This window comes from Aulostomus chinensis, chromosome 12, assembly GCF_037954235.1.
Source record: "Aulostomus chinensis isolate RoL2024-O1b breed Wild chromosome 12, RoL_Achi_v1.0, whole genome shotgun sequence".
In the NCBI taxonomy this organism is placed as follows: Eukaryota; Metazoa; Chordata; class Actinopteri; order Syngnathiformes; family Aulostomidae; genus Aulostomus; species Aulostomus chinensis.
Genome location: NC_141331.1, coordinates 23813699 through 23837812, shown reverse-complemented (window position 1 = coordinate 23837812; position 24114 = coordinate 23813699). Strand labels below are relative to the sequence as shown.

The following is a 24114-nucleotide window of genomic DNA, read 5'->3' as shown; positions in this document are numbered from 1 at the left end:
ATGATTAACGGATGAGCGATATAGAAAATGGATGGATAAGACAGACTGGGGCTGCACGGTGGTGCAGTGGTTAGCACTGTTGCCTCACAGCAAGAAGGTTCTACAGGAGGTTTGAGTCCCGCCTTGGGCGCGGGATCTTTCTGTGTGGAGTCTCCATGTTCTCCCTGTGCCTGTGTGGGTTCTCTCTGGTACTCCGGCTTCTTCCCACAGTCCAAAAACATGCAATTGGGGACGAGGCTGATTGATACTCTAAATTGACCGTAGGTATGAATGTGAGTGTGAATGGTTGTCTGTCTCTATGTGTTGGCCCTGCGATGGACTGGCAACCTGTCCAGGGTGAACCCTGCCTCTCGCCTGTAGCTGCTGGGATAGGCTCCAGCCCCCCATGACCCTTAACAGGAATAAGCGGAAGACAACATGACACAAGCACACAAAGGTCCAACACAACATGTGACCCTGGAACTTCTTGATATTTAGAAAGTAAGAAAATGTCGGAAATGTTTTCTCTAAAACCATCGAATTCCTCTTTTGTATTTTATCTTCTTTATCTTAACTTTCACCAGTAAATTCAGTTTTTCCATTGGTAAAGGGTTTAGAATAGATTTTAAGGCCCTCTTACTCACATAGAGAGTTCTTAGAGGACTGAGTTACACTGCTTACTCCCTCATTAGCAACACGACTTAAGACCACTGTGATTATCTGCTCTCTGATTATTTGAGGTTTCCAGCAACTGCAGGAGGAGAATTGGAGATGCAGCAGTAAATTATGCCCTAAAATTGTGAAACACAGTAGCTCTAGATATTAGGGATGCAGCTCATGAGATGTTTTCAAAAGAAAGCTAAAATCATATTTCTTTTCTTTTGCCTTTACTGAGCTTTGCATTTCCTGTCTGCTGCACTTTTTCTAAAAGCACTCTCTTGTGGTTTACTCTTTTTAATATTTGTTTTTTGATTTTAATTTTCATCCGATATGCATTTTTTACTCTATCCAATATTCTTTAACCATGATTTTAATGTTCTTTTAACACGTTTTTGTCTTTTTCTCTTTGTTGTGAAGCAGTTTGAGCTCAAATCTTTGCATAAATGAATGAAGTCCAGAATATCAACAATGTGATTACTGAATCAACATTCACATCGATTAGCAACACTTACTTACATACAGATTAGTGTTCATAAGGTTTATAATGTATTGTTTGATAAAATTAATATTTTATAACAAATCTAATGACAGGGTCCAACAGGTTTCCTTTCCTGCAATTGCAACAGGATTTTATACAAGAAAAAATTATTTGCCTGACCTTATTTTCTATAAAGCAACCACACTAATGATCTAATGATCCGAATTTGAACAGTTTATAATGCAATGATGGCAGTTTCACCGATGTTGCACCGATAGTGATACTCCTGTTTCCTAGGATTAGGTTCCATTACCCACAATGTGTCCTGATAGTTTTGACATTTAAAGCCCAACTTAATCTCATTCAAAAAAAAGCAACAACAACAACTATCATTCACTTATATGAACCCCTTCTCTCAATGGCTAAATATCATAATTCCAGAGGAGTCAGCTGATCTGCTTTTTCATGTTTTGATCGCCTCATGGAGAAAGTGTGAAATGGAGCAGCAATGCTGGGGACAAGCCAGTCCGTTCAGATGAAACAGCCACTGCATTTATTTTGAAAGAGGTATATAATTTACTTGTCTTCATCTCGATCTTATTGCCATTGTGGTGTTACACATATGTGGTGCAAGTTATCAGTTTGTGTACACAAGACCATGCTTGTCATAGCACTTGTAAGATTTGAATAGGACTCAAAGTGTCAAGGGGGCGGCATGGCTTGGAGGTTGTGTGGCCGTCTAGCAAGTGAAGGTGGCTGGTTCGGTCCCCACTTCCCTTGGTGACCATGTCGAGGTTTCCTTGAGAAAGATACTGAGGTCCTGATGGCCCTGCAACAGACTGGTGACCCGTCCAGGGTGTACCCCACCTCTCACCCTATGTCAGCTGGGATAGGCTTCAGCCCCCTGCGACCCTCAACGGATAAGCGGTATAGAAACTGGATGGATGGGCAAAGTGGGTTTTAAAGTCCTAGTGCCATCTTGTGGTTAAATGGGAGACTGCAGCTCCTTGTCTCACCCATCAGTTTAAAACCTGCTAGTTTTTAGGATTATTCATGCATGATATATAATTATTGGCCTGTCAGACATCTCACAACACAAGTTTATTAATGCAATGAACAGGGTCTGAAACTGAGTTTAAAGCAAATTGCACTCTTTGGACCTTCAGCACCATGGACAAGTTGTATTAACCCTTAAAAGGATTAATACAAGTTGTCCATGGTGCTTTTGAGCTCTGTGAAAATGGGGTCTGCATCCTGTCTGCTTCATCATTTTGTAGACATCACATCAAGTTTTCAACTCTCCCAGATTTAAAGAGGTTAACAATGACTTATGTAATTTTGAGAGCTCACAAATTCCACACATAGAAAACAGTCAAACACACACATTACATTTGATTCAGATTTCTGATTATTATTACTATTATTATTATTATTATTATTGTTGTTGTTGTTGTTGTTGTTGTTGTTGTTGTTGTTATTATCATCAATTCAAGAGCAACAGTTCTGGTAGACAGTCTCGCCTTTATCTTGTATTGTGTGACTGAAACGGATTGTTTCAGACACAATAAACTTAGGGGGAACCTGTGTGAGGTGCCAGTAGGAAAGGTGCAGGGATTGTCCTTTCTTTTCTTTCTTTCTTTTTTTAAAAAAAAATCATGCTAAGTGTCCCAAGCGCAGGTCTGGAGTAAATGTGTAAACAACAACAACAACAACAACAACAACAATGAGCATAAATAGGTGCCTTGAACTTCTGGGCACAAAAATCTCTGAATTATAGGTCAGGTGCTAGGTGCTGAACTCAACAGGATACAAAAAATACAGCAGCTGCCCGAATTGAGACACCATGGACAAACATGATTCTGAGAGGTGATACTCAAACCCGGAAGCGACAATTGCATAATACATCATCAGACAGGGAAACGATAATAAGAGGAAGGTCTGGAAGCTTCCTCGTTCAACGCAAGGAGCATTGTCAGGTGACCTTCATAAAACATTTACTTTTCACCTGAATTTTCAAAACCCGTAAATTGGCCCTTTAATGACGTACAGTTACGCACTTCCCGGAAGTGCAGTGGGGACAGGCCCCATCGATTCAATGCAACTGCACACAGAAGCACTTACTACTAACAATAAAGCTCTGTATGTCATTTTCATGGAGTGCTACCGCTAACACATATGGAGTGTCAAGAGGAAAAGCCGATCATCTATACTATGGAAAACAAGCCGATTGTGACATGTAAGTTTTTTCCGAAAAGGATACATTCAGTCTTATTTTTTTCTTGTCTTGACAACTAGCCTGCTAGCTATTGCAATTGGTACGGCAGAAGGCAGCTCCATACCAACAAACGCGAGGACAATACATATGTCCTTTAGTGCCTTCATTTCCACTCGTTAGGGGCTGTTCCATTCGCATAACTATACACAGCTGTCTTCTATTTAACACGGCTTCTCTGAGCAAACTAAGCTAGTAGCTGCAGTACTGAGCAGGCCTGGCTAACGATATAACGTCACGGCTAGTTGCTGCAGTTTTGATTAGAGGTATCACCTTGTTCCCTGCTGAGGAACCTCGGTTTGCTAACACCTCAGACTCATGTCTCCGGTGGAGGCAGTTTGTCATTCATAGATACCATCGAGTCTTACGGAAGCTTGTACTTTTAGAGGTGGAATTATTTTAAGAGCCGACCCTGGCGGTGGGTACCGGCGGGTTCAACTTCCCAGCGATAGCTGCCCCATTTTTAGGTCAAGGAGGTCCAGAGATGTTCCAACTGAGACGCAGACGGAAGCACTAATATAAAAAGAAATCATTTGTGAAAATCAATTGTAGGCATTAGAGTTTGTTGGTGGGTTCAACTCGCAGGTTGCTAAACACGACAATCCTCACAGTAGGTGTTCTGTCAGGTGGTCTGGTAGTCTGATCCAGCCGTACGCCCGGCGCCAATGTTTGTACCTGGTCACAAGAATAAGCTGCCGAGTCAATATTTATATGGATAACCCGACAGGTTGTAATAACGAGTGTAGCACAGTTGTGCGATTGAGTTACTGCACTTCAGAAATGGGTGATGTGTATTTGTTGTGCATATTTAAATTCATTTTAAGCTGCAGCAAACAAGTGGCATAGACTGGCAGTTGGCATGGTTATACTGTAGACATGACAACAGATGAAAGACTACTGGGTCAAAAAGGCTGTGAGTAAAAAAACAAATATTTGCTTTGATTTTCAAGCAAGGGGGAGACGCATCTGATATTATGTGGTAACAATTTAATGCAGCTGAGGTGTTTTTAATTTTGATTTTGGTGGGACATACAGTGTAGTTGTTGTTAGATCTAGGAGGGCCAGGGAAGATGGTGTTTGATAGAAGATGGAGCCTGACCATTAAGTACCTCAAAACCAATCAGCCAAAGAAAGAGAGACTTAATTGGGTTATGTGCCCTCACCTCTGAGGTGACCAGGCAGCATCCTTGCTGCTGCATGTTGCAGGCAAGTTAATAAAGACTGAAGGCCAAGATATGGGAAATAGCATGACATTTATGTTTAGAAATGATAAAGGATGTTCTTGTACAGTGTCACACTGTCCAGCCATGACTATTATGTAAAAATAACACACATAATTTTGTGAAGAAGCTCAAACAGCAGCCACAGATGATAGTTTCACCTCTGACATTTAAACTGGTTTACTTAATCAAAGTGTAGGTTACTGACTGTTCACAGTCCTTTGCGTTAACTTATGTATCAGAAATGTGCACAACAACAGACAACTATGTAATGCTGGTGTACTGTGATGTAGAACCGCTACCAACATTGTACAAGTCTGCGCTCATATCAAACAAACACGGCAACCTATTTACCTTTCTGTACATATTAGCTATTCTTTTGTACCAATGTTGAAACTGGCCAAACTTTTGATAAAGTCTTTGTAACACAAGGGGAACTGTAAGGTTGAAGTGGACAGAGGATCTTGAATCTCAAGACAAAATGTAGCTTCAATTGAGGAATTTATTGTTGGTTGCACCAAGTAAGTAAGTGGGTTGACGTCAAAGGTTGGATACAGCAAAAAAAGACAGGGCGTCGCGGGTTGTAAGAATGGACTTACAAATTTGTATTTTTTTTTTTCAAGAACAGTTTCTTGAAAGACCTGTAATGTATGTAACTCATTAATTACTCATTATCAACTCATGTAACTCAGATAAAGCTGAGGAAGTTGATGTGCTGATGGTTGATTTGTAGATCTGTAAGGAGCTGCTGCCTTTATGTGGAAGCAGGATCAATTACAGTCAGGGAGAAGTGGCATCACAATGATAGTTATCAACTTGTTGCGTCAAGCCTGTGTTTCCCCTGCATGTTTATATGTATGTCCACAGGGAAGGAGTGGCATTGGCACTAGGAGAGGTGGAGAGCTGCGTATCTCACTTATAAAGAAAAACGTTAATCCTTCACAAATATGAAGAATATAAATCCATAAACCAGGCTAAAAGTAACACAGTTTCTGCAGCCAAAGCCAGGCATGGGGATCTGGGGAAAACAACAACAACAAAAATACAGACTCAACAATATCACCGTTAATCATAAAGACTGGAACACAATACAGTAACAGTTATCACTTTTAATAGATTTAAATGAATATTTGATGTAGTAGATTAGAGCACATTTGATATAAGTAATAATATATTATAATATGGGTGGCGCAGTCATGCAATGGTTGGCACTGTCGCCTCACACCAGGAAGGTTCCGGGTTCGAGCTGGGGCACGAGATCTTTCTGTGTGGAGTCTGCATGTTCTCCCTGTGCCTTCGTGGGTTCTCTCCAGGTACTCCGGCTTCCTCCCACAATCCATAGATGTCCAAGTTAGGTTAATCAGAAACTCTAAATTGACTGTACTGTCGTTGTGGCTATTAGAGGAAATGGTTGTCTGTCTATATGTGTTGGCCGTGTGACAGAATGGCAATCTGTCCAGGGTGAACCCCGCCTCTTCCCTGATATCAGGGGGGCAGGCTCCAGTGCTCCCCCCCCCCCCCCTACACACACACACACACTCACAACCCTTAATGGATAAGCGGTATAGAAAATGGATGGATGGATGGACATTGTAATATAAGAAACGTAGGTGTCATTCTTTCAGCTGATGCTGGATCTTTATTTATAAATATGCCAGTTATAAATAAATGCAGTTTGAGACAGTCTGTGAGATTCAGCCTGGTATTCATCTCACTGGCAATGTATCTACATTCCCCTTACTGGCAAATATTAATTACCCACATGGAAAATTTTGTTATGGTGCTCATCAAGACAGACCAGAGTGTTTTTTTCTGAAATACTCCAGACACAATCCACACAACAGTGTCAAATTATCGGATGTATGAATGGTGGTGATCTTGTCCATGAGATGTGAATTAATCAGTGGATGGTGATTGTATATATTTTTGACCTTGAAAATAAGCTGCTACCTGCCCTTGGTCTGCAACATGTTGAAATATTCAGCAAGTACAGGAAATCCCAGGGTTTATCGTGAAGCTTCCCTCCTCACCTTCTAAATCCCACTTTATAATACAGGCCCCTGGTTATGTGATCAGTTTGTTTTTCATGGTTAATGTGTGTATAGCATATACTGAGATACTTTGAAATAGGCTGTATATTGGGCAATGTTGGTTTTTGATGCAGATCGTAAAATGTAGAAAGTAAGACAGATTGATTTACAGTAATCTGCTGAACTGAAATATCAGCCCAGTCAACTGCTGTATCTGTACTCAAATGCATTGATTCACATGAAACTGTGACATGTTTATCTATTTAGTCTTCATTTGAAAGGGACAGTGGGTCTTCATGAACATCATCAACATCATAATACGTATTGCTGAATGTCTAGGGTTGTTTACATCCATGAATGATTAATAGAATTCATGAATGCACATTATCTCACTTTCTATTATGTACTGATAGAACAATGAACTGAGGATTGACGCTTTTACAAGCTGTGTAAAGAGTTAAGCCTTGTCAGACAAGTCGTTACTTTGACGTGTAAAATGTGTCTGTCTGTATACGTGTCTTGATTATCCTTGTTTAGTATAAAGGATCAATTTGACACCTTATAATTGTCACAATTTATCGCATCATACATGGAGCCATTTTTGGTTCCCAGTGGTTAAAAGATTTTTGTCATTTTGACAACTATCATCATCACCTTGAATCACTGGAAAATACTATCAACACCAGTAGAAAGTTTTTAAAAAAAGTGCAGGGCATGTGACATGATTTCAGTGTTTTTGTCAATGCAGGCCTTTTACAGGTAACTAGTTTGGAAGCAGAAATCAGTAAATAACAAGTAACGTTATGGTGAGGGGGACAGCAGGATTCTGGAGGGGGAAATCTTCTCTCCTCCTCAAGAAGACCAAAAAGAGTGATTCTATAGCACTCTCCATTGTTCACTGGTCAGATAATGTCACTGACACACCCACACATACACAGCCCAGTAAACTGCTGTAGCTTGTTATTTTGACATAACACGAGCTAACACACACACACACACACACACACACTTTTATACTGTCCCAGCCCTACAAATATTCTCGGCCCCTCTCAGCTACATTACCTTGCCCACTTTTTTTTTTCTTCTTAGCATTTTTTCTTTAGCTGGATCAGAGGGCCAGCACTATAAACACAAATGTCACTGATCAACTGAAATATCACATTTGCACCGCGTACCAGCTGTCAAGCTGTAGCGTTTCTCATTGGCTCCTACAAGTTCAAAAGAATCATCTCAAAGTGACATACAGTGCTGATGTCATCATGACCACATAACAACCTATTTTAGTTTTATTCTCAAGCAATTTACTACTTTCCAACATGACAAGATTTTCTTAGATTCATCAATAAGGATAAACACAGTACCCCAGAAAAAAAGCGTTTAAAGCAAACATTGCTAAGACTAAGACATACAGTACATACTGACCATCCCTGCAACAAACTGGCGACATTGTCAAACTTAATAAACATGAGTCTAGCCATATACCAGGTTTTGACCCAGTCTTGTTTGAGACTGGGAGCAGTTGGCCTCAGATGAGGGAGTTTATTTACCCTTTAAACAGGAGAGAGCAGATAAAGGGACAGAGAGCACTCCTAGAAACATACACGGTCTGATGTGTTGTAGGGTGTGGCTACAGCAAATCAGACTGTTATTGCAAAGCCTCATCATCTTGTTTTGAGCATTCTAATAAAAATGAAAAACATTCCATTTTGTTCACTTTTTTTCATTTTCATTTTTATTAGAATTGCTGCCCTTGCATTGATGTCATTTAGTATCCAAAAAACAAACTCAGCAAGTGCCTCAAATTAATCTTGGTTGACACCAAATTCTATTTCATATTCATTTCACACTCGCCTCTAGAAAAGTAAAATGTGATTTGGAAGAACTGTGGGACTCTTTAAGTTTCCTCATTATAATTGTTAAATAAGGGAAATAAAAAAGAAATGTGAGCTATGTCGATTCTCAATTTTTCATCCCTCGCTTTTTCTCTTCGGTTCCTGTTTCCTCACAGGCGCTGGAGACCAGGGCTTGTTTACATCTCTCTATACCTCATTGGCCCAACAACTTCCCCGAGAGCCAATGGAATGGAGGAGGTGGGTGTTGTTGAATCCATCCAATCTTTTCAATACAGGTTGTGAAGGCAGTGCTAAAACCACCATATTAATACAATCTGCATTGTCACATACATAATATGACACAAATGGCAGTAAACTGCTCAGGTGAGTACAGACCATGATACCACACTGTTGTGAATGATGATGCAATGTTTTTATATCACAGCTGAATAAAAGATAGAGTCAGAGATGTTGGGTTAAGTTGAATTTTCTGAGTTTTAATAGGAAGCAATGTCTTTTTGGCTGATGAGGTCCATGCTGAAATTCCCTTTGCTGTTTTAATCGATGAAGGATGCAAAATTTTAATTTCCCCTTAAACTTTACTTTCTGACAGGGTCAGTTTTAAGGAATAAGGAATTTTTAAAGATATTCTAGTCATATGTGTGTCATGGAGCAATAGAAATGGTATTACTGGGAGAGTGAACACCACAAACAAGCATCAGTATAGCTCCACTCTGTTTTCTCTGCAGGACTTACGGCCGTGCACCAAAAATGATTCACCTTGAGGCTAATTTTGTTCAGTTTAAAGAGGAGCTTCTCTCAAAGGATGGTAACAAAGCTCTCCTCACCTTCCCCTTCCTTCACATCTACTGGACTGACTGCTGTGTGAGTTGCATAACCACACACACACACACACACACACACACACACTCACACTCACACTCACACACACACACACACACACACACACACACACACACACACACACACACACACAAACAGATCATCCATCCAGGTGAGTGCAGACCGTGATACCACGCTGTTGTTTTTTTTTTTTTTTTTTTTACTGTTGTTAAACACACATTGCAGATGCCGTCTATAATTGTTAATGCATTAATAATCTGTTTTGTGTTCATTGTCTGACAACTGCGAAAACATCAAAAATGTTGTGTTGGTGCAACTCTTTGTCTTTATTTTGATCAGCCCTTTAGCCATAGGAGAGAAACAGGCTTGTCTGGCTAGCTCTAGCTGCTCTGGATTTGGGTTGCTATGCTAGCTGGACACACAATTAGAGTGCGTTTAGAACATTTTTTTTCTCCTATCTCATATTCCTATACATTTTTCCTGGACCTTGATGGAAAATGTCATGGAGTCGAGGGAAGACTTATAGGTGAATTAATTTGGTAGTGCTGAGAGGATCCATCTGCACTTTCACATCGCAACATCATGAAGTAGTGGCTCATGTTATTGACATGGGTCTATGCCACGAAACTTCAGTGTTTGGAAGGTGATGGACTATAGCAAGTGCTTCTGAGATTCTTCACCTTCTTTACATGTATAATAAGACTTAATTCCTGATTTTGAAATAAAGCTCGGTCAGAAACGAAATGTCAAAATGTTTGTCCACGCTCATCATACTGTCAATTATATGTAAGACATGAATCCCAGTTACTATTGTTGAAAATAATTGGAACATTGAATGACACATATTTTAACCTGCAAATATATTGTAACATCATATCATCATCATCATTAGCATCATCTGGCTGCAGCTGGTTAATTATTTCGCAGCAGCTCGATGATAATAATCCATCTGTGAGTTTTAATATATTGAAAGTTACAACATTAAAGCGTTTTGCTGATTATCAGATATAAACAAGTATAACATTTATATGTTATAAGGTTGATCCACATTTTGTCAATTTTATTCAATTCTGATACATTTTTCAGTTGGAATCTAGTTCCAATGCTGCCAGTGGTTATAGAGGAATGTAAATTAGATCTGTTTTTTTGTTTTGATCAGTGCGTAAGTCGACCAGTACGTGAATAACATCAGTATAGGTATCTGCTTCACAGTATTCCTGACATGATATTTCATATCCATACACAATCAGCAAAAGCCACCAGGCAAATGCTGGTAAAATATGCACAAGGTCAGTAGATTAGGTTCACTCACCAGACCCAAAAATGAATGGTAATCTTTTTGAATGGCTGGTAGAATTTGAACATTTGCCAGCCATTTTGGCCATTTGACAATTTTACTGTATGCTTCCTGAAGAGTAGTGTTGGCTGGTCTGTACTGAAGTGTGGTTGGTTTTGAACATGCGATTAAAAAAAATACTAGAATATAAAAGTAACAGCTGACAATTTTTTGTTTGAAGATATAGCAGTATGCATTTCACAATTCAGTCTGGTGAAATCCAAACCGAAGAGGAGCACATCAGAAATTTATGATTATTGTTGTGACAAATTTACTTGCAGTCATGATTGCTTCCTGTTACATGAGGCTACTGGGAAGTGTCTGACTTACCATGAAGTCATCTGACGCATTTATGAGAACGTTTTTTGGGGAATTAATTATTTTTGCTGGACCCGAGGACCTGGACACTGGCTGAGAGTATCAGCGGCAGCAGCAGTAGCAGCTCCTCACTTTGTATTGAGAGTACAGCAGGCAACAGTGTGTTTTGTATCTAATAACACAGTACCAACTGTCTTTTGTCAGACCCAGGAATGGCTTACATGAAGCTAAACCCTGGACAGTTTAAATCCATTTATTAGCACATACAAAGTGATCAATGGTCATGACGTGCATGCAAACAGCATAGCAGCATTGGACATATGATGGAGATGATTGTGCACATTATTCATACTTCATCTAGGGTCAGTGGTTCACATCATAATTTGCGCAGGAGAGAATAACAATTTACAAAATCTTTATTTTCATTTAATCATAAACTGAGGTACAAATTGGAGACTTACATGTATGTGTGTCTCGCTTGACTAGGCTTGTTGTTACATCTGTGGGCACGGACTAAGTTTTAGGCAAGAGATAATTGACCATTATTGCGGCTACATGACTGTTGAGGATGTTTTCTGATCTAAAGTCATAAGAGCAGAATGATATTCAAGTTCATTCCTTGTATGCTGGAGGATAGGTCATGTCTGCTTGTCAAACCTCTAAGAATAGAAAGATAAGTACTTGTAGGCATCCTTTCTGGGCTAAAATAGTTCCCAGACGCCTGTGTATACATGATACATTGACTCATAATGTGTGTTGTAAAAGAAACGGCACCTCACACACTCAAGATTACATTGGTTTTACTCTTACGATACTAGAATGTCCAGAAATTAAGATATTTCTGTTTGCATCACACAAACAAATCTGTTTACATTTATCTGACTTTGATAATATTTTTGACCATTTCGATTTGAAGAGGAGAACAACCAGCTTTGTATCTGTATGGACATGAACTTGCTTGGTGCTTGTAGAAGCCTTCATTCACTGGCATTAACTGATCTTGACAGCTACTTTGCTGGGTTGCTTCAGGACAGCCAACAGAGGAAAAAGGAGAAGGGAAGCAGGGATCTGGCACTGCTGCTGAGTGAGCAGCTGCTTAGTTTAAGGAAGTGCTGTCACCAACTCATGATTCACGATATTTCCTAGTAGTGGGCCTGTAGTAGTGTTGGAGAGACTGCAAAGATACAGCCTGCACAGTATTACATTCAATATGAGAGATAGATCAGCAATAAACATCCCACTACCCTTTGTTTTTAACTGGCCCGACAGCCCCTCTTCAACATGGTCTCAGTCGAGTTTATTTGTTCAGTACTTAAATTTGATTGTTGTTTTCACACCTGCTCAAATGAACCTTGCCAAGGGGGAAGGCCAACCAGCATTCAGATCAACCAGTTAAATAGGGCTCGTCCGATAACAGATTATCAATATGTGCAACCCATATAGTGAATTTTTGTGTGGGACTGAAAATGGAACCGTTCACTGTGCACTGATTTTGAACAAATATGATTAAATGTCGCACTGATGTAAAGGTAGAAGGCTATTTTCTTAAACAAATAACTTAATTTCTTTAAAAAAAATTGTGACATTGTCAAACATGACTACATAAATAAAGACCAAAATAGAATAGTAAAATAAACAACACAGGCTCCGAGCACTCTCTGCAGGACACACTACATTACACATTTTATGTGTAATGTATGTGTGTGTGTGTTTTAAAAAGAAAGACTTTTATTTAACAGTGGCACATATCGGAAAACGTATATGCTGATACAGTGTATCTGCAATAGGCCTGTGATAGGTTTAGGGCTGATGTAGTGGTCAGGCCATACAACTTAGCAAGGCAGGTGTGAAAGCACCCTAACTTTATTACATACCCTTTTGATTAGAATGTTGTAGCTGTGTTTTTACGTAAATGTGTTTTTGCAGGTTTCCTTGAGCAGTCCCTTGTCTGTAGCACATAGCACAGTTATAGCTATGACATCACCGTAACTGCAATAAAGTTGACTCCTGTTTAAAGGTGAGGATGTAAATGAAGAGGTAACTTGAGTATGTGAAGATGCATAGCAAAGCTAGATGGAGAGATGGGGAGTCATCACTTGAACATGATCTCGTCTTTATAAGCAGGCAAAACTATGAGCCTCATTTATGAAATACTCTAACGTGCACATTTGTCCTTATACATCATAGGATTTATTAACCCTCAGTTTAGTCTTAATGATGGGTACTTGTTACCCTGTTTTTCAGACATCTCTTGTAACCTCAGTAAAGTCTTGGTAAGCCTGTATGATTGCCATGAGATGTCAGGAACAAGGAGATACAAATAGCCAACAAGCTTTGCCTCCTCTCTGTAAGATTAACTTGGGGGGTTAAAAAGTCCTGTCAAGTGTAAAAACAAATTTGCTCTTCAGAACATTTTATGAATGAGGACCATTGATGGTAATCAGAGCTGCCATCCATCCTGTGACTCCTAAGATGTGCAGCAAATCCTATGACTAAAAGGCTGATCGTGTCTCAGTTCAGCAGAAGTAGGCAGTACGCTATGATTGTGATATATATATATATATATATATATATATATATATATATATATATATATTACACATATATAATATCATATAATATATATATTACACACACGCAACAAAGAATATGGCTGTAGCTTTGGACCTATTTTACTGAATGATTGGAATCAACGTAGGCCATGCAACACTCCCAATGACCAAATCTTTTGCTGTATGGATACAGGTCACAAAAACATATCAAAGTATCGATCAACATAAAGATTTATAAACCTCTTTAAATTTCAGTGTGCACAACCCACAATGTTCATGTTAAAAAGCAAAATAAAATACAAACAGGAAGGATAATTTCACTCCAAAAACGTTGCACAACACCAGCATTTCATGATATGCCTTTTCCTGTCAGTGGACAAGACACTGTTGCATAATGACTGACTCATTAAATGATGTCCCCCTTCTTCTTCTAGTTCAAGACATTTCAAAACAAACTGTAGGTTTGAGCAGCTCACACTTTGAATGCCAGTCACAACTTGGTCCCACCGATCTACACTTTTCACTGTTTACTCTGTATAAGAATCTCATACTATGTATGTTTTTATTATATGTGGTATTGAAATGAGTCATTGAAACATGACTATTCTGTAAAATTGTGGTTGTTTATTTACAGTTGTTAATGTCAAAAGCTCATTTTGTAGTCAACAAAGAAACATTTATCCCAGAATGTCAACTTTTGTTTGCCTGCATCTTTCTGTAGTTTTTATTCTCTGATGTCCTCAGTGTGAGATTCATTGAACAAATTCAATAGGGGTTTTCCGTTCCTTCCTTCGATTGTGCTTTTTGTAACACTGTCAGTGTGAAGTACATTTGAGTTATGTCTCAAGTTTACAAATGATTTGGGGCTGATAAATCCATCATCATAAAAATATCAATGATGGAAATATCTGTTGAAAGAAGGTTGTTCATTTCTTCGGTGGAGGTCCAGTTCTAGACTTGCAGACTCTGTTAGGACACATGGTGGCCCAGCACCCTCATAAGACCCATGCTGGTTTTCTTGTAATTTGTCACCCTTCTGTATATATTGATTTAGAAATCTGCATGATATCGCAATAATAAAGCACTACTGTCTTTTAGGATACAGAGGCGTATAAAAGCTCTGTGAAGGAGGACATGGTGCGCTGGCAGAACAGTTTGCGAGGTCACGGGTCAGCCGATTGGGTCATCATTGTTGTAGAGACCAATGATACTAAAAAGAAGAACAAGACCAACATCCTGCCTCGATCTTCTATCGTGGACAAGATCCGCAGCGATTTCTGCAACAAGCAGAATGACAGGTGATGAGAAACTTGCTGATAGTATGGGGGACTGGGTATCTGACTCATTTCCTGCAGACTTCCCTTACTTTAGTCCATCTGTCTGACTGCCATGGAACAATATTTATAAGATAAAATTTAAATTAATTTACAGTTACTTTTAATACATAAATATGTAAATATGTTGTTGGTTAAATCAGTATTTTCTAAATAAAATGGACGTTGTTGTCCTTTGATCCAGGTGTGTAGTGCTGTCTGATCCTCTGAAGGAGTCGTCTCGGTCTCAGGAATCCTGGAATTCCTTGCTGCTCAAGCTTCGAACCCTCCTCCTCATGTCCTTCACCAAGAACTTGGGCCGCTTCGAGGATGAAATGCGTACTCTCCGAGAGAAACGAACCCAGCCCGGCTGGAGTTTCTGTGAATACTTTATGGTCCAGGTATGAAGAACAGATGCTGATTGTATGAAATTAGGAAGTATGAGGACTGAAAGTTTTCCACATTAATAACCTACCTGCCTGCTTGTGCCTGTGCAACCAGTAGTATTTTTGTAGTCATTCAAATAAGAGAATGCTAGCAAACCCCAAAATACTCAGAGGGCTTTTCACAAATCAGAAGATGGTGGCTGTTTACTGTATTTACATTATATATCACTGAGTTTTATTCACTTGGATATATGTGTTCTTTTCATAGGAGGAGTTAGCCTTTGTTTTTGAGATGCTGCAGCAGTTTGAAGATGCCTTGGTCCAATATGATGAACTAGATGCTCTTTTTACCCAGTATGTCCTTAACTTTGGAGCTGGAGGTACGTATCCAGGCACCCAGGTATATATTTGGATTCTTTTATTTATGCTTTTAGCTTTTATTGATGGATTCTTTAAAAAAAAATTTCCGTTATTGACCAATATTTACAGCATTTTAACTTAAAACACCAATTAGACTAAAATATTTTTTTGTAGAATGCAAAGTGTGTATAACTTCGTAAGCAAAACGAGCCTGCAGGCTTCTCAAGGCAAACTGGTCAATGTCCCATGTGAAAAAGAAGTGGAGAGAATGGGAGAAAGGAGGCCTGTTGGTTAACAGTAATGAAGCATAGCATACTTTGTTTAAATGTATTTTCAAAAATCCATAAAACCATGAATGGTCCTCTGTATAATGCAAGGTCGTAAATGATAAATGGATTGCAAAAAATGTAGTCATCAAGGTGATAATATTTGAGTTCCTCCGTGAGGCAGAGATGGTTAAAAGGTTAGAGAAGCAAGCTTCTGCTGGGAGGGAAGCTAGTATTACCCCCATGATTAGTAAGATAGATCTGGGTTGGAAAAGTGATGAAGCAGTGCTGGCCCTGCTGTGCTGTGATTGTGTAACAATGTGAATGTGACCAGATTGATCCTGCAAGAGTTTTGCTCTCACTGAGTTTCTGACTAAGGGTTAAAGAAAAAGGAACTTCAGTGTTGGCCTGCTATACTTAGAGTAAACATCATTTTCAATATGAATTTAAGGATTTTTCATGCCCTGAAATTTTTTTTTGGATGTACTGCAACCACCCCACCTGTCTGACCCATGATGTGATTCAACAGATACAGCTAACTGGCTCGGCTCATTTTGCGCCCCAGTGCGTAACTGGAGCGGCTTGCTGCTCCGGAGGCCTATTGACATGGAGAAAAGGGATGGGATTCAACGAGGAGAGGCCAGTCTACTAGACTTGAGGAGCTACTTGTTCTCCCGTCAGTGCACCTTACTCATTTTCCTCCAAAGGCCCTGGGAGGTCACTCAGAGAGCCTTGGAGCTGCTGCACAACTGTGTCCAGGAGCTCCACCTGCTGGAGGTAATTTGACTGTGGCAGGCGCTAAGATATGACGTGGTTTCTGATGGAGGGTTCTAAATGTCCCCTTGAATACAGAAATATCTCATGCAAAGCTGTCATCCTTGCCTCAGGCTTTAGAAAAAAGATGATCAAATGGTTCATTCTCTCTTGAGTATGAAACATGTTAGAAAATCTGTCTGATTTGATGCCAGGGTTAAGGTCAAGTGGAAAAATCAAGGGGTCAAAAATCAAGTCGAGGAATCTCCCATATTTATAGCAATGCGGGTATTCGGGGAAGATCCTTTTTGAAGACCAGTGACCTAGAGGAAATGCCGATCCAGTGGTATTGATAGTGGTGATGATGGTGTCACCAGTGCATCTTTCCCTAATGTGTCTGAATGAATGCTTTGAATGCTGCCCTTCACTGAAAAACTGAATATATTGCTGTTGTCATTTAGGTTTCAGTACTGGAGGGGGCGCTGGACTGCTGGGTTTTCCTCAGTTGTTTGGAGGTGCTGCATAGGATCGAAGGCTGCTGTGATCAGGCTCAGTTAGCTGCAAACTGCTCCCACACTGTTGGCCTGTGGGCCTACGCTACTGACAAGGTAACGCAAATGTGCTGCTTTTTTGTCACTTTGGCTTTGTTCCTTTGTTTAACCACCAACATAAACCTTTAGTTGATTGAAGCCATCTTTGAATCTTTTTTTTTTAGTAACTGAGGACTAAAACATCATGTCTGGTCATTTTACTGCCAAGTAGACAGCTGAAAGTGACTTGTCAGAGGTTTTCAAGCTAGAGCATTTCTACTGGTACATTGCTTTGGAAATGTCAGAATGCGGTAGTTAAAAGAATGAAATGCTATTCTCTTTTTATTGGGGATGGAGGAAATCAATACAGCATTGCCGGGTTTTTAACTGAATGATTATGGCAGCTAAAAATAATTCACAATAATGGTATCATAATGAGGACAAAGGCATTTTATTTTTTGTCAATGTCAGATATGAATTTGATTTTAAAAGAATACAATAACTGGTGAAATTAAGGACTTGAAATTTAGATTTTTATGTTGATGGAATCACAACATAAAATATGAATATCAGAAGTATTGATCATTTCAGTATTGATATCCACATTCCCATTTCAAAAACACACTCCCCGCTGGTGGTGCAGCACCACTGTTGATAAGCAGTCTATAACTGTCACTTGTAGACGGGGGTGCACGCACGAATCCTTGTCCTGAGATTGTTCAGAGTTATTGTTTTGCGTGGCCATATTGTATCGATACACAGATGCCATGTATAGATCTATTATTGTATATTGTATATAAATTGCAAAGATGCATGCAGCATTTATTACAGGGTTTTATGACAGTGCTGGTCTGCTTGACAATCCTATTTTGTTGCAATAAAAATGACCTAAGTTCAATGAACAGACTGAAAACTTTATCTTATTAGAGAAAACAGATGTTGAAAAAGTTTTCCTGTGGGGAAATACACTGCTCAGCCACTGACAGGTTTAGTACATTATAACACAACAGCTCAGCAATAAACCTTCCCTTCATGAGGATTATATTGCTCCATTTTTATTGACCCTGTTTGTGAGAGGTGTTGATTTTAATGGTCATTTTGGAGGCTGTTATTTGTGGTGTTGGTAAACTGTACTGGGTTATACTGAGAGGTGTTCTTAGTATTTTGTCTGCACTGATTCATATACAGTACATTGCAAATGAATCAGTGCAGACAAAATACTAAGAACACCTCTCAGTATTTTGTCTGCACTGATTCATATACAGTACATTGGATCGACAGTTATGATATGTTGATGAGGCTCATCTGTTTAATTTACAGTCGCAGAAAAGGTGCATGGTATTTCAATAATCTCCTGTGGTGGGGCCTTTTTTTTACTCTCACCCCTGAGGATGCATTTCCAGATAAATATCCACATGATTATGTCCTTTCCAGCTGAAGTCCCTTGGTGACCACTGTGGCCTGGTGTCAGAGAAGGGACCAACATCTGAAGACTTGAATAGGACTGTGGATCTGCTGGCTGGACTAGGAGATGAGAGACCTGAAACAGGTGTGTTTTTCATGTGCTGCAGTTCAATAGAAGTAGTGTGAGGTGACTTGTGTGTGTGTGTGTGTGTGTATCCTAAGATTTCCAGTTCTGTGGATATTAAATTCAGAATCTTTCCGTCAGAATTAATGGGAATATTTGCGCATAAACAGTAAATTTAGTTAGGAATAATAGGTAATAGGAATTAGGGCAGCACGGTGGTGCAGTGGTCAGCGCCGTAGTCTCACAGCAAGAAGGTTCCGGGTTGGAGCCCCGGCTTGAGCACAGGATCTTTCTATGTGGAGTCTGCATGTTCTCCCTGTGCCTGCGTGGGTTCTCTCTGGTACTCCGGCTTCCTCCCACAGTCCAAAGACATCAAGAGGGGACGAGGCTGATTGATACTCTAAACTGTACTGTAGGTGTGGCTGGGAGAGCCAATGGTTGTCTGTCTCTGTGTGTTGGCCCTGCCATGGACTGGCGACCTGTCCAGGGTGAACCCCGCCTCTCGCCCGATGGCAGCTAAGATAGGCTCCAGCCACCCCCGTGACTCTTAACAGGATAAGCGGTAGAAAATGGATGGATGGATGGAGAGTAGGAACAATGACTGAGTAGTAGATCGAGAGCTTTGCCCTCTGGCCCAGCTCACTGTTCATCACAAGTGTGGCAAAGCAAATGCAAAACTACTCCCACTGGTTTGAGTATGAATTACCTCAGAATGTCTGGTTTATTCCAGTTTGTTCAAATTAATTCCCATGAAAACTTTAAGACTGATTTGCAAAAACATATTGGTAACAAATTCACAAAGTCCGGAGCTTAATTGCCAACTGAAAGTTTCCACGAATTTTCTAGAAATTTAACAAAAAAATTTCCACCACTTTACAACTCTAATGGCCCATTGTTGCCTGTAGTCGTTAGTCAATTCAGCACTGACTGGCTGTCAAATGTTGTTCCACCCGTTGGTTAAAGGATTTCAATCAGTTGCCTCAGCTTCTTTGTCTTTTTCATACTTTTTGTTTTTCTTCTATAAGCAAATGAAAGAGTAAATGCTTTTTAGGTAGTAGCTTGTAATAACTCTTATTTTTCAGCTACTTCTGCCAGTTATTAGGCTGTCATTCTTTGATGCACAATATTTTATAAAAATCCAAAAAGAAATGACATCCTGGTTATGTACTTACTGTGGTGAAGGTGCAGGACATATGAGCTTTAGGGATGGTCATTTTAAACGTTAACCGGCGCTATTCAACGGATATTAACCTGTTAACATTAAAAGGCAGCGAATGAGTGCCTGCCCCATCATACACAGTGAAATCCCACAATGAACCTCCAAGCAGAGACATCTGCAACTTCTTTTGCTCCCCTAACAGCCGTCAGGGTACAGCCAGTCCTACCTGAGTCCTCCAGAGTCATATTGGACATTGGTCTCCTGTTTCCATGTACAAATAGTGTCATGTGATCATGCTGCCTTTTTCCTCCAGGGAAAGTCTGTTAATTCACAGCAGTGGAAATCTGCTTCACAATAGCACTGATGTTCATAATAATCCTCACGAGCACATCTGATTAGTTGTTTTGGTTTTTTTTACCTTTCACAAGCCTATTTATCAGATGACAGGAGGTTGTACCTCATACAATGGACCACTTGCCTTTTTTTGTTCATTTGCAAGGGGTTCTGTAGTAATCCTTTAAGGAGTTATGTAGTAATCCTTTAAGGAGTAACATGATAACATTACTCTTGACTGTGGCTTGTACTTAATACTGTATACCTCAACAAAGCAGTCTTGGTTTTTTTGAAAGTTGCTATATGAATTCAAGTTTTTAGTATTATTACACTGTCCAATATTTTTCTCTGAGTCATTGAAATATGGCTGTGCTTCTGACGTTGTTGATTGGATGAGTTGTTTGTTTTGTGACTTCTGTGTGTCTACCATAATGCAGAGTTTTATAACCCGTCTGCATCAACCGGTAAAGATCATAACAGTTGGTTAACGGGTTCACCAGTTCATGACGACATCTATGATGATCGTGTAGCTGTAGTCTTTGCGGTGTTTCATTAGTATCATTAAAAACCAGACATTAATTAGTGTTTCTTGTGGTCATTGTGGGCAGTAGCTCTTTGAAGTCAGCTTAGTGTTTCAGAGTTTTTAGGGTTTGTATATTCTCTTCACACAGAGCAATATGAACATGGTTGACCTATTTTAATTGTCGATTCTGACGTTTTGAGGAACCGTGACTCTAATTTGAATGACAATAAATAACTGTGTGCCTTTGTCTTCCTCCACAGTCAACAGTCTGCAGAGCCCGTACAAAAAGCTGAAAGAAGCTTTGTCATCTGTAGAGGCTTTTGAAAGGCACTATCTTGTAAGTCAATTCCTTGCAACAGCTTGGTGTTTTATTTCAGTTGTTGGCAAAAAAGGAAGTTAACACACATTCTCTAAACTCCTGACCCAGTTTTACAGTCGTTGCAATCCTTTGGAAACTTTACTTATAACAGTTCTGTCTCCTCTCCTCTTCCCTCGGCTCTCACCCACTGCTTCCTCCGCCCCCATATTTGCCCCATCTTGTATCAGGAACTGTCTCATGCTGCTATGGAGATGTACAGGGCCATTGGTCGGCTGAGGTCTGCCAGACTGGTGGGAAAAAGCCTGGCTGAGTTTTACATGTAAGGACAGGCAAAGCTGCTTGTTTCAGGGTACACTTGGGTCTCAGTGTAACCTTTAATTCCTGCGCATCCACACTGCTCTTTGTAATTATTCAGTCTAAGGCATCGTATCAGGAGCTGTCTATCACTGCTCGTTAACACCCACACAGTCATGCGAAGATGTCTCAGCTGGCAGAATAAATGATAACACCACTGTTAGTTTACAAACGGTGTGTAGGTGCTGTACAACGTGTAGCAATAAAAGTGTTTAAAAGTGACATCTTACTCATACATAAGAGTAACAATGACAATTTTACTATGTGTTTTTTTTACTACAGACAGTCAGATAAGACCACCACCCAATGTCAACACACCATCTTTTAACAGACAAATTCCTAAGATCATGTTAAGTTTGTGAATGCTCAGAAAAGATATGCTTTTGAACGCTCATACAGAGTAGAGTCACAGTTGATACTTACCAGCTGTTTTTTACATCCTTTGCTTTCTAGTAGGGTCTTGAAATTTTGTTTGTGTGTCTTGATTAGGAGGAAGGGGGACCCTGAGCGGGCAGAAACCTTCTTGCAGGATGCTCTGAAGTCATACGTGTCAGAGGGGTGGAGCTTCCCCGTAACTCACACCAGGAAACAGATTGCTGAGTGTCAGAAATTACTGGGCAGAACAGTAGAGTATCCTTCAAATGTTAATTTGAAAAAGATTGTCTTGCCAACAAAATGTGTAAGTCTCAAACTTTGTTTTGTGACGTAGAACTACTTTTCAGCAATCATCCAAAATCCAGTGTAAAAATCCCATTGGATTGGTATAATTCAGTTATTATTATTTTTTTTATCAAACTAATTCCCTTGACGACCTTCCACGAGGGTCATTATTGAAACATAATATCACATGCTTGATGGATATATGGTCTATGTGTTAAAAGTCGTTGAACATAAGTGCAGGAGCAGGTGTAATCTGGTCTCCTCTGTAGTGTTTCATTTCCTTCACAACACTGCAGCTCCCTGCAGACCAGTGCCTTGTTGGCTGGGGATGTCAATCTGACCACAGACGAGAGGAAACATTTCTGTGAGGAAATTCTGACCTTTGCTAGCAAGTCGGGAGATCCCTGTAAGTCTTGAGTGCTTTCCAGGAGTCATAGTTTTGCAGACAGTCCCAATAGAAATTGAATAATTAGGGCCTGAGCCCAAAGGTACTCCGAGGCAAAGACCCTGTTATGTTTGTTGTTGCTTTCCTTCAAAAGTGAGCACATTGAAAAAAAGTATTGATCATGTATGTGGCTGATCTTTTGTTTCACAGGTCAAGGTATTCAATGATGAATGCTTCACTTTCCAATCTTAGTTAAATTCCACTGGTAAACTGACTGCAAGAAGGAAAAAGGAATCAGTGGATGAAACATCACTGCACTTTTTGTTGTGGCTTTCTTTCACTCACACTTTCATTCCCTAACATATTCCCAGTATTTTTATGTCTCTATGCTTTTTTTTTTTGGGTGGTCTTATGCCTGTCCCTCCCACTCTCCTGATCAACATGTCAGAAACACCTGACATGACCTTGTCAAAGTTAGGCAGAAAGATTCACACAGACTCTAGGATGAACTGATTTGAATTTGATGGTCAAAGGTCACTTTGGCCTTGCTAAACACAGGAGTACGCACACTAAATGATACATATTTTCACACAAATTACTCAGTGACTCAAATGAATTGATAGCATTTTACATTCAACAAGCAAATTTAGTGGAAACACATTTCAGTCAACGCCATCACAGTTTATTGAATCCCATTTTTGGACGACGATACGCATTATATTATGGGCTCTAGACAGATTTGGAAGTAAACTACTTGGTAGAGATATTCAAACACAAGGCAGTAATCATAGTGTTTGTAGTTATCTGTAGTTTATTAACACTAAATTTGATTTATTTCCTCAACAGCTCTCAAAGTAACACTCAGTATGGGCATTTTTGCTCAGCTCACACGGCTCCAGTTCCGTCCAGCCACAGCTTCTGTCCACTCTGGAGCTGTCCTGCAGGTGGAGCTCACCCTGAGATGTTTGATGCCAGTCTCGGTGCACATTCAACAGCTAGCTGCTACCATTCACTTTGACCTGGAGCATGGAGGCAATCATGGAAGACCAAAGGGAGGTCAGAGACAAAGTAACCCAGGGACAATAGATTTCAGCCAGGGTAACTCTTCTGTGGGTCCTCCCTCCTCCTGGAATGTCAGCCCTCCTTTGGAACTGGATGAGATTCAGGATCGGAGTCCTTCAGACAATTCTCTCAACTCCACAGGAGTGGTGTGTAAGAACACTCACCTGATCATGCGTCGTCATGACAGCAACTCACCACCTGAAACACCCAACTGTATCAGTCCTCCTACTGTTGCCTTGAAGGAAGGAGCACAGATGCTGAAAGTACAGGATGTAACGTTAGAGCCCGGGAGTAACAGCATCATATTTACAGCACCAGTGAGTTGATGTCTTTTTCTTTTTTCTCTCTTATGTAGTTCATAAAACCTCCCTTTATTTCCTTTCTCTTGCTCTGTCTGTCTTTTTCTTTTTGTCTCTGTAGAGTGGACAACCTGGCACGTACACACTGCGTCAGCTGTGTGCCACAATAGGTCAGGTGCAGTTCGTTCTCCCTCACATCTACCCATCAGTCCAGTATGAAGTCTATTCTCAGGAGCCCCAGCTGTCTGTGGAACCTCTCTCAGGTCAGAATCCTTTATGACGCAGGCAGTAAATGTTCAACCTAGGGTGCAATATTTGATGCTTGTCTGCTCATACAGCATGA

General features: G+C 40.0%; 1 protein-coding gene across 1 annotated transcript in view; it reads left to right on the top strand.

Annotated features, from left to right (window-relative positions):
• The first annotated feature begins 3081 nt into the window (after positions 1-3081).
• trappc10 (trafficking protein particle complex subunit 10) overlaps positions 3082-24114 on the top strand; it is a 28202-nt gene continuing 7169 nt past the window's right edge. The window contains exons 1-15 of the mRNA XM_086220841.1: positions 3082-3353; positions 8648-8729; positions 9221-9356; positions 14640-14839; positions 15060-15255; positions 15509-15620; positions 16396-16643; positions 17081-17227; positions 18584-18698; positions 20953-21029; positions 21239-21330; positions 21855-21995; positions 22322-22431; positions 23257-23789; positions 23893-24034. Of these exons, the coding sequence (XP_086076967.1) occupies positions 3293-3353; positions 8648-8729; positions 9221-9356; positions 14640-14839; positions 15060-15255; positions 15509-15620; positions 16396-16643; positions 17081-17227; positions 18584-18698; positions 20953-21029; positions 21239-21330; positions 21855-21995; positions 22322-22431; positions 23257-23789; positions 23893-24034 (2392 nt within the window). The 5' untranslated portion in view covers positions 3082-3292. The remainder of the gene's footprint in view (positions 3354-8647; positions 8730-9220; positions 9357-14639; positions 14840-15059; positions 15256-15508; positions 15621-16395; positions 16644-17080; positions 17228-18583; positions 18699-20952; positions 21030-21238; positions 21331-21854; positions 21996-22321; positions 22432-23256; positions 23790-23892; positions 24035-24114) is intronic.